Source organism: Myxocyprinus asiaticus, chromosome 23 (assembly GCF_019703515.2).
Source record: "Myxocyprinus asiaticus isolate MX2 ecotype Aquarium Trade chromosome 23, UBuf_Myxa_2, whole genome shotgun sequence".
Lineage (NCBI taxonomy): Eukaryota > Metazoa > Chordata > Actinopteri > Cypriniformes > Catostomidae > Myxocyprinus > Myxocyprinus asiaticus.
This window is the reverse complement of record NC_059366.1, coordinates 41,842,424-41,858,946: the sequence shown is the minus strand read 5'-3', so window position 1 is coordinate 41,858,946 and position 16,523 is coordinate 41,842,424. Positions and strand designations below refer to the sequence as shown.

The window sequence follows — 16,523 nt, the reverse complement described above, 5'->3', positions numbered from 1 at the left end:
TTATAAACACTTAGGACACTAAAGAGACCTTTCTACTGACTCTGAAAAACACCAAAAGAAAGATGCTCAGGGTCCCTGCTCATCCGCATGAACGTGCCTTAGGCATGCTGCATGGAGGCATGAGGACTGCAGATGTTTCCAGGGCAATAAATTGAAATTTTAGTTTTTTAAAACTAATTCCAGGGTAATATAACACAAAACATAATGTTATAAATTTACACTCAATATTTAAAAAAAAAAATTATTATATAAAAAATTGCGAGAGGTAGTCATATGGTTTATGATTTATTTATTTATTTTCAGTTTAATTTAAATTAATTGCAATTTATTTTGGCAATCAACAAAAATCTTGTCAAAAGTAATTAAAAATTCTATAGCTTCACGTTTTGACAACTTACCCCACATAGTGTCCAAATAGTTCAATGTAAACCTTTTTCCAGATTAATTACAGTGGAAATGATTTTTTTTTTTTTTTTGGAGCAAAGACTTTCCGGTATGTACTTATTCAGAAATTAACGTACCCTGATAAACGTTTCCTTGAGTAAAGAGTGGCATTTTCTGGAATGCAGCCCCCTCATATCAACAGTGTCCTCCTTGTGAGAGATCCCTTTAAATAAGAAAAAACTGCACAGAGTGAAACAGTCGGTTGCGGCGTGTGGTTGCATGCGTCTCTCTCGTTCTGGAGTAGTGTGTGCAGTTTGCTTTTTACATCTAATAATGTATGTGCATGTTGCTGTTTTCACGGGTGAATGGCGTAAAGACATGATTATGCTGTTGATTCAACTGTTTTGGATCGTCCCGCATTTTGCAGGTGTGTAAAAGATTTTATGAGTGTTTCTGCATGTGTATAGAAATTTAAAATCCGGGCTGAACAGTAATTCATGCCAAACTAAACAAAAATTAAGTCCTGTATGTTTTTTTTTTTTTTTTTTTTGCTCAGAGTTTGTGTCGTTTGTGCATATCTAGTTCAGTTTCACCATTTGGTTCTCAGAAACTGATATTTGGCATTAGGCGAATGTTTTTGATTTTCTTTGATGCATGTGTCCCAGTCATGTGTTTTTACTGTACTTTCTCGTCCAACATCGACAGCACACAGCCATTTTCGGACAAGTGCTGAGACGAAATCAGTGTTTCCCTGGACTGGTGTTTCAACAGTCGTTTCTGAGTAGATTATTCAGATTGATGTTCCATTCTTCACATTCGCTTTGTAAACATTTAGGCTTTATATTTCAGGGAGACACTTGTTAATTCTGTGAATATGTCTCAGGGCAGGTTCATTTTTTAAGACAGTTTCTGTATAGACACATAGGCTATGGCTCTAAAAACAGCTAAAATTCACCCTTCTTGCCCAGGAAAAAAATTAATAACAGGTTGACTTTTTATATGGCAGTGGTGTAGCCCAGGGTTGGGCCTGGGCTTACCCAAATTAGATCCAGGGCCACCCAGAACTGTTTGGATGTGGCGCGTCTCTGTTGTTAATGGTGTAGTATGTAAGATTCAGAAACCCTTGTTATTAATGACACCCGTGGCCGTTAAATGAACTGCAGCCTGTTGCTCGTGCTCGTGCACACACTCCATAGGGACACGAGCAAGTGAGCATCGACCAAAACAATGACGTAACGTACAAAGAGACTGAACGTGATTCACCGGCATCATGCTGACCGATGAGGTAGCATAATTAAAATTACACAGTTATGATTGTTTTACTACAAACTTTGAGACTGTATATTATATTTGACTCTCCAGTGCTGCAACAGGGCTAAAACAAAGTGTGGATATAGGTCTGACTATGCGAGACTGTAGATTGAAGTAATCACTTTTCTTTGCATGATACATTGACTGCATTTATACGATAGCCTATGTCGGCGTTGGCTAGCTAGTCAGCTTTATCAGTAGCTGTTAGCTTAATTTGGAGGATGATGACAGTAGATGTTTATAAAATAGACTGTACATTATAAATATGTTGACACAATTCAGTATTGATGTGATTCCATCACAACTGTCATTTTGATATATCGAAGCGCTATTGTTTTATAATAATAGATTGTATATATTTTCTGTATAACCAAGTTACGTTACACTAATGAATGGAGCTTTTTGCATTATCTTGAACATTGTCTAGCATTCATTTCATGTGTTATTGTAGTTTACCTTGCTGAATAATTACAGATTAACATTGACATTAACTTGACTTTTAGTATAAAGAGAAGATCGTTGAAATTATTTGAAAGTTACGAAGCAAGGTAGCTTGCAATTCGTCAGCATTAGCAGGCAAGATCAAGTTAGCTAAAATGACACAGATCAATCCTTATGGCACTATATTTCACATGCTTTGCAGTTATGTAAGCTTACCTGTCCAATGAGAAGAACGGCAATTCAGGGTCGGTTTTGATCCCCAAAAACCAAAGGAAGGTCCCTCCAGGAATCAAATGCCCTGCCGATGTTCAATCTAGTTTTCGCTCGACCATGATCACATTCCCGCTTAGTCAGACAGGATTCAGTAGATAAATGTTTTTTTTTGTTTGTGTAGGAGTCGGTGTTGTGCAGGGAGCCGGACGTTTGCTGGATTCCATTTCTAAGATCATGTTACCTAGTGTTGCAGACTGTTTGTTGTTGATGAATAGAGGAAGAGAAGCACTGAGGCAAGGCTCTCAGGAGTGCGCATAAACGTCACATCCTTTGGATTTTCCCGGCAAAACCGACCCATTCCCATTGCATGAAAATCAGTCTACAGGCTTTAACAGGCAACCTAGGAAGTCCGCGAAGGGCTCATTTTTTAAGTTGTGTTACAAGCTGTTCACACATTGGCAAAAAAAAAAAGAAAAGCCGAATATTACATGAAAATTGTTACATACTTTAAGGAAAATGTAGCAAAAAAATAAAATAAAAAAAATTGGCTGTAGAAGACATCCTACGCTTTCTATAAAGGTGTAATGTTAGGTTATGTGTGTTTGGATCATAATTAGATGCATCAAAAAATAGAAAATTTCCAAATGTTTCTACTTGACCATATTTACCCTAGAGTATTAAAAACAAACATTTATTTGAGATCATTTTTATTTTATTTTAGTTAGTTTTGGGGTTATGAAAAATAATTTAGTTTTATTTTTTTCCAATCATTTTACTTTTTATTTTTATTTTAGTTCATGAGAATTGTTTTAGTTGGTTTTCGTTTTGGATTTTGTTAACTGTAATAACACTGGTGCAATAAAATCTAAAGTTTTTTATTTTATTTTATTTTATTTTATTTTACAGTAGCTCCTCCTACATGAACTTTTATGTATTTTTTTTTTTTTTGCTTAATTGAAACATATAACAATAATTAACATCATAACCAACAACAACAAAAAAGGGCAGATCAATTAAATAAAAGTTTACAATTCCAATACAGAGAATAAATTAAATCCTTTTTCAGGATACTGTATTTTAAAGATAATTTTGTAAAAATCCAAATAACTTTACAGATCTTTATTGTAAAGGGTTTAAACAATGTTTTCCATGCCTGTTCAATGAACCATAAACAATTAATGAACATGCACCTGTGGAATGGTCGTTAAGACACTAACAGCTTACAGACAGTAGGCAATTAAGGTCACAGTTATAAACACTTAGGACACTAAAGAGACCTTTCTACTGACTCTGAAAAACACCAAAAGTAAGATGCTCAGGGTCCCTGCTCATCGGCGTGAACGTGCCTTAGGCATGCTGCATGGAGGCATGAGGACTGCAGATGTTTCCAGGGCAATAAATTGCAATTTCAATAAATTGAAAATTTAGTTTTTTAAAACTAATTCCAGGGTAATATAACACAAAACATAATGTTATAAATTTACACTCAATATTTAAAAAAAAAATTATTATATAAAAAATTGCGAGAGGTAGTCATATGGTTTATGATTTATTTATTTATTTTCAGTTTAATTTAAATTAATTGCAATTTATTTTGGCAATCAACAAAAATCTTGTCAAAAGTAATTAAAAATTCTATAGCTTCACGTTTTGACAACTTACCCCACATAGTGTCCAAATAGTTCAATGTAAACCTTTTTCCAGATTAATTACAGTGGAAATGATTTTTTTTTTTTTTGGAGCAAAGACTTTCCGGTATGTACTTATTCAGAAATTAACGTACCCTGATAAACGTTTCCTTGAGTAAAGAGTAGCATTTTCTGGAATGCAGCCCCCTCATATCAACAGTGTCCTCCTTGTGAGAGATCCCTTTAAATAAGAAAAAACTGCACAGAGTGAAACAGTCGGTTGCGGCGTGTGGTTGCATGCGTCTCTCTCGTTCTGGAGTAGTGTGTGCAGTTTGCTTTTTACATCTAATAATGTATGTGCATGTTGCTGTTTTCACGGGTGAATGGCGTAAAGACATGATTATGCTGTTGATTCAACTGTTTTGGATCGTCCCGCATTTTGCAGGTGTGTAAAAGATTGTATGAGTGTTTCTGCATGTGTATAGAAATGTAAAATCCGGGCTGAACAATAATTCATGCCAAACTAAACAAAAATTAAGTCCTGTATGTTTTTTTTTTTTTTTTTGCTCAGAGTTTGTGTCGTTTGTGCATATCTAGTTCAGTTTCACCATTTGGTTCTCAGAAACTGATATTTGGCATTAGGTGAATGATTTGGATTTTTCTTTGATGCATGTGTCCCAGTCATGTGTTTTTACTTTACTTTCTCGTCCAACATCGACAGCACACAGCCATTTTTGGACAAGTGCTGAGACGAAATCAGTGTTTCCCTGGACTGGTCTTTCAACAGTCGTTTCTGAGTAGATTATTCAGATTGATGTTCCATTCTTCACATTCGCTTTGTAAACATTTAGGCTTTATATTTCAGGGAGACACTTGTTACTTCTGTGAATATTTCTCAGGGCAGGTTCATTTTTTAAGACAGTTTCTGTATAGACACATAGGCTATGGCTTTAAAAACAGCTAAAATTCACCCTTCTTGCCCAGGAAAAAAATAAATAACAGGTTGACTTTTTATATGGCAGTGGTGTAGCCCAGGGTTGGGCAATAAAATAAAAAGAAAATTTGCACATCCATTTTTATTGGATGTGCAATGGCTGGGTATATAGGCATGGATGTTGGATGTATTTCAACACTGACTGTATCAGCACTTGTCTTGTGTGTGTATTCTGGGATTCTTGGAGACTTTCTTGCACACTACTGGTGAAGTTTTAGTTTTTTTCATTCTTAGTTTAGCTTCAGAATGTGTTCTACAGATTGCATGGAAATGGCATTCACATAGCTCTCCCATCAATTATCTTCTAAGGGCGGGGTGGTGCTGCTCATTCACTGAAACATCTTTGTGTGCTGGTTTTTACATGTGACAGAATGATTAGGTTTCAGTTCAGCTGGGTGATGTCAGCAGGTAGAACAGAATGCTTTGTGTGCAGACGGGTAAACAAAATATTAAGGATTCTCATGTAAGGAATCCATGAATTGTGGGTGTGGAAATTCATGGGGTGGCACCCAAGGTTCACTGCAGGGCATATCCTTGGAAATGGATCCGTGGAAATTTCTGTGGCCAATTTAATGATATTTTGCAACGTTAGAATCTGATCTGTTTAGTTACCATGGTGATTTCTGTTTGTATCTCAGACTTAAGATAGCAAGTTTCTGTAATACGGCTCCAGAATAATAATTAGACTCAAAATAGACTCTAATATTTCAAAATAGACAAAAAATAAATAAATAATAAAAACATTTCAATGTAAATGACCTCAAACACTGGACAAATGAATAGCCTAGTAACAGTACAATTTCATTAATCTTTATGATACTCTGGTCTCTAGATATGGGGTACCTCCTTCAGTATATTTCAATGGGATTTTTTCCTGGCCCATTTTATTCTTTGCCAGGAAATCATTTAAAGTCTAATTACTTAGAAAAGTAATAGTACACCTTTCCTCAATAAGCTACGTGATTTGAGGAATATTTAATGTCTGAATCTAACTGAAATAAAATAAAAATAATCTAGAATCAATTTTCATTTCGTTTTTGGGGTCTTGGTGAGTCCAGCTATATAACCCACAGTACATAAATGCCTGTTTTCCCCATTCTCCAATTATCCCTTAATATAAATACTAAAACTACAATAAAAACTAAATGTACTGAAAAACTAAAACTAACAAAGAACTGACAAAGCAAAAACTAAATTAGAGTTACAAATTGAAAATATTATAGCCTTGCTTTACACAGCTGAGTTAAGGTTGCTCTATGCCTGCTCAAAATTCTGTGTAAAGATGCAATGCAGCATAAAACGGACCGATCTCACGGTGAAATCGGAAACAATAGGTTGACTTTAGCTAAAATCGGTCTGTACTTGGCGAAATTCGAAACACTGCCCCAGTGTTAGTGTTTACCGTTTTGGACACTGGGGGCAGTGTTTCGAATATGAAAAATACATATTTTATAATCCGTACCTCCAACCAAACTTAAACATCAGTGGAGTAAAAATATAATGTTAGAGGGAAAAATGCAACCTCTGATTTGCACTCGTCACTGATTATGCAAATGCTGTTATTTCCTGACTTCAATGCGGGTTCCAAACCCGTGTCTCCCACACTGCTGATGCGACACACTTCCAGTCGCACCAAAAAGGAGGGTAAACACACTGGAGCTGATACAAAAATGTCTGAGATGGCAGATCCTACTGGAACTCTTGGAAACAACATGCTGACTTCCATTGTGATTACATTGGAGCTTAAATGAGCAGCCGTCATAAACTTCGCCATTGTCATGACAATCATAAGGCAACATTTAGTGAAAAATGTAACATTCTGGTAAGTGATACTTTGATTCTTGCGACTGATTCATGTAGGCTGCATTTAAAAGTGTGTAACAAACATTTTTGTGGTATAATATAGCACAGGCATAAGCCGGAGAAGTCTTCCCATGCCCACGGCATGATTATACAGATACATCCAACGTGGAATGATCACTGACTGCTTGTGCATCCGAATTGCTTTGTTTTAAAGCTGCCCGTAACTACTTCTCTAGGATCAGTTTGAATCCGAACTGCTCTATGTTAAAGCATTTAACATTCAACATTTGGTTGAGTGAAACGCGATGTATAAATACACGCTGCATTAAAAAAAATCAGTAAACGCTGAGTGACTCCAGCCAGGTCTTCCATGCAACCAAATTGGCCCGGTTGCTAGGGAGGGTAGTCACATGGGGTAACCTCTTCGTGGTCGCGATTAGTGGTTCTCGCTCTCAGTGGGGCGCATGGTAAGTTGTGCGTGGATCACGAGAGTAGCATGAGCCTCCACATGCTGCGAGTCTCCGCGGCGTCATGCACAGCGAGCCACATGATAAGATGCGCGGATTGACTGTCTCAGAAGCGGAGGCAACTAAGACTTGTCCACCACCACCCGGACTGAGGTGAGTAACCGTGCCACCACGAGGACCTAGTAAGTAGTGGGAATTGGGCATTCCAAAATTGAGGAGAAAAGGGGATAAAAAAAATAAAATAAAAATAACATTACCTTACACTGGTCATGAAAGAGCATACAGTATTTCATAAATTCGTTACATCTTTAAAAGTATAATTTCATATTTCCATTCATTTCATAATTCTATATTCATTCTATATTCATATTATTTAAAACATTCAGCATTTGAGCAGCATTAAACAGTCTGTGTAATAAATACACCTAAATGCCACAATAGATGCAACAGCTACTGTGCTACCTTTGCTGTGTAAAGATGGCTTTAGGCAGGCAACACTATTACTATCTATTATTACTACACTATTATATTTAGGGTTAGGAATTTTTCTAAGGATTAATGTTTGGCACATAACTCGCCCTACGTGTTAAAGACATGAGTAATACCTCAAACCATTTGGCTTCTTGAGGAGAGGTGTGGTGTTCATTTTCTAATAAAGATTTTCGTCTGGTGGATGATAAATTAGGTGATTTCATATTTTGCTAGGAAGTAGTCACCTAGCAACCACCCACAACACCCAAGCATAGTGGTGGTGAATTTTGCTTAGGCATGAACAACTTGTGTCTTCAGAAGATATAAAATGTAGTCAGTGTATGCTTTGCCTGGCATTACTATTTTTTTTTTTTGCCTATATTGATCCTGTACAGTTCATGTTAGTCCTCAGTTTTTTTTTTTTTTATATCTCAAATCATGAGCGGATTATAGAGAGGTGCACTGTTACTATTCTAAGCAATGGGACTTACAGTTTTAGTTTAATCTTTAAGTCTTTTTTTAATCTTAATCCAGGAATTTTCAGTGTTGTTTGAACTGGTGGGCTGCTTTTGCATTAAATGTTTGGAAAGACTTAGCCCATCATGAAGTTTGTTTCATTCACTTCTATCTGTGAGATTAATTTATGTGCGATATTGAGAATGTCCACTCGATAAAGTCAGAGTCCCTGATAAAAATGCTCTTTCCAGACAGTATATACAGGTGCATCTCAATAAATTAGAATGTCGTGGAAAAGTTCATTTATTTCAGTAATTCAACTCAAATTGTGAAACTCGTGTATTAAATAAATTCAATGCACACAGACTGAAGTAGTTTAAGTCTTTGGTTCTTTTAATTGTGATGGTTTTGGCTCACATTTAACAAAAACCCACCAATTCACTATCTCAAAAAATTAGAATACATCATAAGACCAATAAAAAAACATTTTTAGTGAATTGTTGGCCTTCTGGAAAGTATGTTCATTTACTGTATATGTACTCAATACTTGGTAAGGGCTCCTTTTGCTTTAATTACTGCCTCAATTTGGCGTGGCATGGAGGTGATCAGTTTGTGGCACTGCTGAGGTGGTATGGAAGCCCAGGTTTCTTTGACAGTGGCCTTCAGCTCATCTGCATTTTTTGGTCTCTTGTTTCTCATTTTCCTCTTGACAATACCCCATAGATTCTCTATGGGGTTCAGGTCAGGTGAGTTTGCTGGCCAGTCAAGCACACCAACACCATCGTCATTTAACCAACTTTTGGTGCTTTTGGCAGTGTGGGCAGGTGCCAAATCCTGCTGGAAAATGAAATCAGCATCTTTAAAAAGCTGGTCAGCAGAAGGAAGCATGAAGTGCTCCAAAATTTCTTGGTAAACGGGTGCAGTGACTTTGGTTTTCAAAAAACACAATGGACCAACACCAGCAGATGACATTGCACCCCAAATCATCACAGACTGTGGAAACTTAACACTGGACTTCAAGCAACTTGGGCTATGAGCTTCTCCACCCTTCCTCCAGACTCTAGGACCTTGGTTTCCAAATGAAATACAAAACTTGCTCTCATCTGAAAAGAGGACTTTGGACCACTGAGCAACAGTCCAGTTCTTCTTCTCCTTAGCCCAGGTAAGACGCCTCTGACGTTGTCTGTGGTTCAGGAGTGGCTTAACAAGAGGAATACGACAACTGTAGCCAAATTCCTTGACACATCTGTGTGTGGTGGCTCTTGATGCCTTGACCCCAGCCTCAGTCCATTCCTTGTGAAGTTCACCAAAATTCTTGAATCGATTTTGCTTGACAATCCTCATAAGGCTGCGGTTCTCTCGGTTGGTTGTGCATCGTTTTCTTCCACACTTTTTCCTTCCACTCAACTTTCTGTTAACATGCTTGGATACAGCACTCTGTGAACAGCCAGCTTCTTTGGCAATGAATGTTTGTGGCTTACCCTCCTTGTGAAGGGTGTCAATTATTGTCTTCTGGACAACTGTCAGATCAGCGGTCTTCCCCATGACTGTGTAGCCTAGTGAACCAAACTGAGAGACCATTTTGAAGGCTCAGGAAACCTTTGCAGGTGTTTTGAGTTGATTAGCTGATTGGCATGTCACCATATTCTAATTTTTTGAGATAGTGAATTGGTGGGTTTTTGTTAAATGTGAGCCAAAATCATCACAATTAAAAGAACCAAAGACTTAAACTACTTCAGTCTGTGTGCATTGAATTTATTTAATACACAAGTTTCACAATTTGAGTTGAATTACTTAAATAAATGAACTTTTCCACGACATTCTAATTTATTGAGATGCACCTGTAGTTTTTCATTACCACAATGCTAGGGTATTTTGGGTGGTTACTAGCCCAAGGCTTAAAAGTCCACCCCCATGTCATATATATTAATAATATATATTAATATCTTTTTATATAGATATATGATATGTAATATTTACATTTTAGAATAATAGTAAAATCATCAAAACTATGGAATAACATAAATGGAACTATGGGAATTATGTTGTGACTAAACAAAATCCAAAATAATTCAAAACTGTGTTATATTTTAGCGTCTTCAAAGTAGTCACCCTTTGCCTAGAATTTGCAGACATGTACTCTTGACATTTTCTCAACCAACTTCTTGAGGTATCACCCTGGGATGATTTTTAAACAGTATTGAAGGAGTTCCCATCTATGTTGGCTGCTTTTCTTTATTATTTGGTCCAAGTCATCAATTTCAAAAACTTTTAGTTAATTAAATTTTAGTTTTATAATGAAATAAATTAATATGGTGGCACAATTATATTTTTGTCTACAAAACTAATTTCAAACATTTAAGCATACGCCTTCAGATCAAAAGATTTTTAAGATCATGAGAAACATTTCAGTCAAGTGTTTCAAAAGTTTTGACCAGTAGTGTGTATATAAACTCAGCAAAAAAAGAAACGTCCCCTTTTCAGGACACTGTATTTTAAAGATAATTTTGTAAAAATCCAAATAACTACAGATCTTTATGTTAAAGGGTTTAAACAATGTTTTCCATGCTTGTTCAGTGAACCATAAACAATTAATGAACATGCACCTGTGGAATGGTTGTTAAGACACTATCAGCTTACAGACAGTAGGCTGTAGTTATAAAAACTTAGGACACTAAAGAGACCTTTCTACTGACTCTGAAAAACACCAAAAGAAAGATGCCATGTCCATACTGTGAGATGCCTAAGACAGCGCTACAGGGAGACAGGAAGGACAGCTGATCGTCCTCGCAGTGGCTGACCACGTGTAACAATACCTGCACTGGATCGGTACATCCGAACATCACACCTGCGGGACAGGTACAGGATGGCAACAACAACTGCCCGAGTTACACCAGGAACGCACAATCCCTCCATCAGTGCTCAGACTGTCCGCTATAGGCTGAGAGATGCTGGACTGAGGGCTTGTAGGTGCAGCTGGTGGCCATTTTTTGCTGAAGTTTGCTGAAAATAAAAGCAGTAGAAAAATGAGAGGACGTTTCTTTTTTTAAGTTAATATATATATAATATATAAGATATTCTGATCCCCAGATATGGCACATGTCCCTCCTTCAATGTAAGTCCATTAGCGGTTTTAACCACCACGCAATTGCGTGGGGTCCCGGACATTGGAGGCCCCCTGGCCCGAGTAGGAAATCTCTGCAAAAACCGCTTGAGGGGTGACATGTTGTTCTGGGTACACACGCAAATACGCTGTTGTCTGCGGTCTCAGAGCAGTTCACAAAGCCACCGGGTTCAGGTCAGTAGGACTTTGGCTTCGGATTTGTAATTTATGAAAAAAATATACAGGCCTTCCGAACTTGTTTCGCCCATGCGCACTCACTCACACAGATACGCGCAAACAGACGAAGGGCCGTTTTTGCATGCATCTGTTTTTCCATTGTTTTTCTATGTAAACGCGCTGGATGTATGTCCTTGACTGCTGTACCGTTGCTCTGTGTTTCATCCATGATTGCTAGCTCACATGTGAATTGTGCAGCTCCCAAACTGCAGTGTACTATGAGTAAAATTTATGGATGTGGCCTGAACAAAAAAAAACAAAACATTTATTTATACTTGGCCAAGATGTATCTGGTGGAGAAGAGAGACCCCTATATGAGAATGCTGTTCGTTGATTATAGCTCAGCATTCAACACCATAGTCCCCTCAAGCTGGACAGCAAGCTATGCAACCTGGGTCTGGACAACTCCATCTTGTAAAAAGGGATAATTTTCTATCCGTTCCGGAGTGGAACTTCAATAAATTGCCCTTGAAGGTCTCTGCGTTGTTCTGTCTTTTCTGAGCGCTGAAGTAAAGCAATTATTGTTTAATTCACACATTTGACTCCGTTATTCACTTTATCTGACTCCAATTTTATATTAATCTGACTCCAATTTTAAGTTGACCTCTGATTTATATTTAAGCTTTAATTAATTTCTGATCATTCTTTTAATTTAACATTTTTAGGTTATTGATTATTCTAAATCCTCTTCATTGTCCTTTCGATCTTTGGAGACTTACGCCGGCCGTTATTAAATTACGTAAACCTCCCGAAAATGGATAGCCAGTTCCATTCTTAGTCAGCGGTTGTAGGGTTAACTAATATCGTCTGGTTTGGCTTGTCTCATAACCAGACGATATTGCCGCTTAGTCACGTACATACAACTTGCTAAGACGGGCGGTGAGCAGTGACTGAGAGTCTTTAAATGGCTTTCTCCTACCTGGTTGTCCTAGGTGGTTATCCTACCTGGTTGTCCTGAGTGGTTTCTCCTATATTAAAGCTCCAGTATGGTCTACTCTGGTCTAATGAAATTCAAATCCTACCCGGTTTGTCCTAGGTGGTTGTCCTACCTGGTTGTCCTGAGTGGTTTAAGTTCAAACTGAGAGTCTTTAAATGGCTTCCTCCTATATTAAAGCTCCAGTAATGATTTTGGGGGAATTCAGAATAAATCAAATAATAACAATTTATTTGTCAGGTAGGATATAAAACATTGTTGCAGAAATTCAAATCAAAGCCAATTTCACATGATCAGAATAAACAAGCATTACTAAAAATAAAAGACAAGTCAAAGAAACATACCTGACAAAACTACATGCAGCGGTAAAGCATGGGAGATCTGCTTACAGATTCCCTGAGCTTCCTGCCAACTTTCCTTAAATATCTAGACAGAATAAACATTGTGTACCAAATGGTATTATCCTTTGAACAATGAGAATTTGGGGGTGAAGGGGTTCTTGACTTCCTGGGGTTTAACCTTGTTAACATACAGGAGATCATTTCAACTGTAGGTCAAGGAGGGGGATAGACCTCCAGAATTATGCAGTATTTGGCAAAGACCTTATAACTTTGTTACCATTAGTTTTATCAACATGGGAAAGAGACCATTATACCAGTCACATAGAGACCTCTTAAATGATATCAAACACATACAGTTGCATACTTTGTTTTCATGGTATTTGTTATATTTTACATATAAATCTTGTGTCTTTGTGTTGGTTCAGAGCTGTTGAATGGGAGAAGGGAGAGAGAGAAGGGGGCAGCAAGGTGATTTGCAATTTATCACACTGTGGTGATATTCAGGTGAAGATTTCAGCTTTTGTGAGAGAGTTCTATGACGCTGATTCTCGCAGAGTTCTTTGACTTTTACCAGAAATGGCGCCTTTTGTTTGTAGACATTGGGGCAGTGGTGGCTCAGCGGTTAAGGCTCTGGGTTACTGATCAGAAGGCTGGGGGTTCAAGCCCCAGCACTGCCAAGATGCCACTGTTGGGCCCTTGAGCAAGGCCCTTGACCCTATCTGCTCCAGGGGTGCCATATCATGGCTGACCCTGCACTCTGACTCCAGCTTAGCTGGGATATGTGAAAAAAAGGATGTGTGATAAATAGAATTATAATTATAAATTATAGACATCCTGTTGCCAGCCTTACAATCTGTAACTGGATCCTGAGCTTCCTGTCAGACCAGCACCAGATGGTTAGACTGGGCAGCACCATCTCATCATCACTCACACTCAACGATGTAGCTCCTCAGGCATGTGTGCTGAGCCCTCTCCTGTACTCCCTCTACACTCATGACTGTCTGGCCATTAACAGCACCAATATTGTTGTGAAATTTGCTGATGACACAACAGTGGTCTTATGGCAATGAGACTGCATATCGTGAGGTCAGTGCCCTGATACAATGGTGCCAGGAAATCTGCCTCTCCCTCAACAAACAAAGGATTACATGCCTCCATCACCATCAACAGTGACATTGTGGAGAGGGTCAGATCCTTCATGTTCCTGGGCATGCAGATCACTGAGTACCTGACATGAACGGAGCACACACAGAAGATGGTTTAGAAGGCACAGCAGCACCTCTTTTTCCTCAAATGACTGAAGAGGTTCAGCATAAGTTCGGCATTTACTCAGCTATCCAATCAGTAAAACACATGGTGTTAATACCCTAAAGGAAACCCTGTGTCATGCAAAATTCAATCCCCTCTGCGAATCTGATCCTCCTTGAACCACAAGGGAAAGCTGTTTGTAAAGCCTGTTGTGTTATCATCTTGTTCTAGCTAACAAAAATAATGTTCTTGTTTTGCTGTTGTAGCAGTAAGCTTGCAGTAGCAGAACTCTGTTACACTCTGTTAGCAGTACCTTCCTGCAATGTTACTGTACAAGAAGTGATGTTAAGTGACTGAAATTGATTGTTGGTAGACAGACCCAACCAACTTCTTGGCAACAAAATCTTAACAATCACAGAGCAGAACCCTTGCAATAACCCAAAAACACATAGCAACTGCTTAGCAACCATGTAGCAAGGCATGCTTTAGATATTTTCAAACCGCACAAGGCTTTTTATAGCCTTTAAACTACAAATTTCACTTCAGACCGACCACTGAGTACTGTATTCCATCTATATAAGGCCTAAATAACTTCAGATTTCAAAGTAACTTTCAAACTATTTTAAACTTTTGAACAAGGCTTTGTCAAGCCAGCATCAAAGATAGTATTGACATTTTCTTTTTCTAGGCAATCTACAGTTCCCCCCGAAATGCATGATCACTGGCTAAAATTTTGATTAATATGGGTAAACATGAATGAAGTCTTTGAGTTGAATACATATAGAACTGTGCTTCCCCAACCAAACATTCTCTATTCAAGTCTAAAATTTCTCCTCCCCAGCCTCCTTCACAGTCGAAGTACCATCCAGTCCTGTTCTTGTGGTGCGTGGAGAGACTGCTTTTCTGCCTTGTGAATTTGTTCCAGACCATAACCTTACCCACCTGGTGATCACCTGGCAACGACAGGAAGACATCCGGGTGGTTCACAGCTATTACTACCAGAGGGACCAGCTAGATCGACAAAGCTCAGATTACCTTAACCGTACAAAGTTAAATCACAAGCTAATTGCAAAAGGAATTGCGTCCCTGAGTATAACAAATTTTGGATTGAAGGATGCAGGCAAATATCAGTGCATAGTGAGCAACACCAAAGGAACTGATAGAGGAGTGGTACAGCTGGTATATGCAGGTATGCAAAGTATTTGTCACTTTACAAATTAAAGGAATGGTTCAACCACAAATGAAGATTCTGTCATTAATTACTCAGCCATTTGTGTTTTTTTCTGTGCAACATAAAAAGAGAAATTAAGAACAATCTTTACGCAGCTTGTTTCCATACAGCATCAGTTTATAATAGCTATGTCTGTCAAGCTCATAAAAGTCAATACTATAGTAACTAAGTTGTTATTCACTGATCATTTTCCACCAAGTTCTGAAATCGTATTTGCATCTGCTTTTATATTCACAAATAGATTTGATGCCATTGATGCCAAAATGGCATTGGTTCAAATATGCAGATGGAGAAAGAGATTTGAGAGGGGGATTTTCAGTAATTAATGACTTAAGGAATATTCCGGGTTCAAAACAAGTTAAGCTCAGTCAGCGGCATTTGTGGCATAATGTTTATTACCACAAAAAATACGTTTGACTTAAGAGTCCCTTATTTTTTTTTTAAATTAATGGGGGGAGGGTGCCTGGGTAGCTCAACAAGTAAAGACGCTGACGACCACACTTGGAGTTGCAAGTTCAAATCCAGGGCGTGCTGAGTGAATCCAGTCAAGCAACCAATTAGCCCAGTTGCTAGGTTGGGTAGAGTCACATTGGGTTAACCTCCTTGTGGTCGCCATAATGTGGTTCTCACTGTCGGTGGGGTGCGTGGTGGGTTGTGCGTGGATGCTGCGGAGAATAGCGTTAGCCTCCACACGTGCTAGGTCTTTTGCGCGCTAATGCCCTTTTGTTGTTTTACAACTTCGATGCCATGATTTTATGGTGTTTCATTTTTTTTTTTATTTAAACAACATTACAACTTAATACATGAGTTTTAACTGTATTATTTGATTATTGTTTGTGGTAATCGACCATTATGCCACTAATGATGTCGATTAAGCTTAACTTGTATTGAATTATATATATTTTTTGGTGTTAAAATATTCTTTCCTATCCCAGCTTAATATGCAGCGATAATTGTAAACATCTTAAAAATGTTTTTGAGCGTCTCATTTTGAACCTGAAGACAGCAGCATTGACTCAACAATGGCGTGAGTTGGAGCGGGGCTATCTGTTTGTTTGCTCAACAGCAGATGGGGGCATATTCGGAGAACAGTTTGAAACAATATTGATTTTTGCAATTCCGTTCAGTGACTAACTTACAATCTTCAGCTTCAAATTCAGTATGATCCTCACACAAAGCTATCATATGGCTTCAAAAGACATGCACTATTCCGCTTAATACATATAGACTGCTTTTATGGTGTTCTTTTTTCCTTCTGAGG

The 16,523-nt window shown here is 38.0% G+C and overlaps 1 protein-coding gene across 2 annotated transcripts in view; it reads left to right on the top strand.

Moving 5' to 3' along the window:
* Positions 1 to 627: 627 nt before the first annotated feature.
* The window catches only part of LOC127413549 (CD276 antigen-like), a 21,957-nt gene continuing 6,061 nt past the window's right edge, over positions 628 to 16,523 (top strand). The window contains exons 1-2 of one of the 2 annotated variants that reach the window (XM_051650789.1): positions 628 to 811; positions 14,873 to 15,220. In XM_051650789.1, coding sequence (XP_051506749.1) covers positions 664 to 811; positions 14,873 to 15,220 — 496 coding nt within the window. In that variant the 5' untranslated portion in view covers positions 628 to 663. Of the gene's footprint in view, positions 812 to 4,239; positions 4,423 to 14,872; positions 15,221 to 16,523 lie in introns of those variants that run through there. The other variant, XM_051650788.1, reaches the window with a different exon arrangement.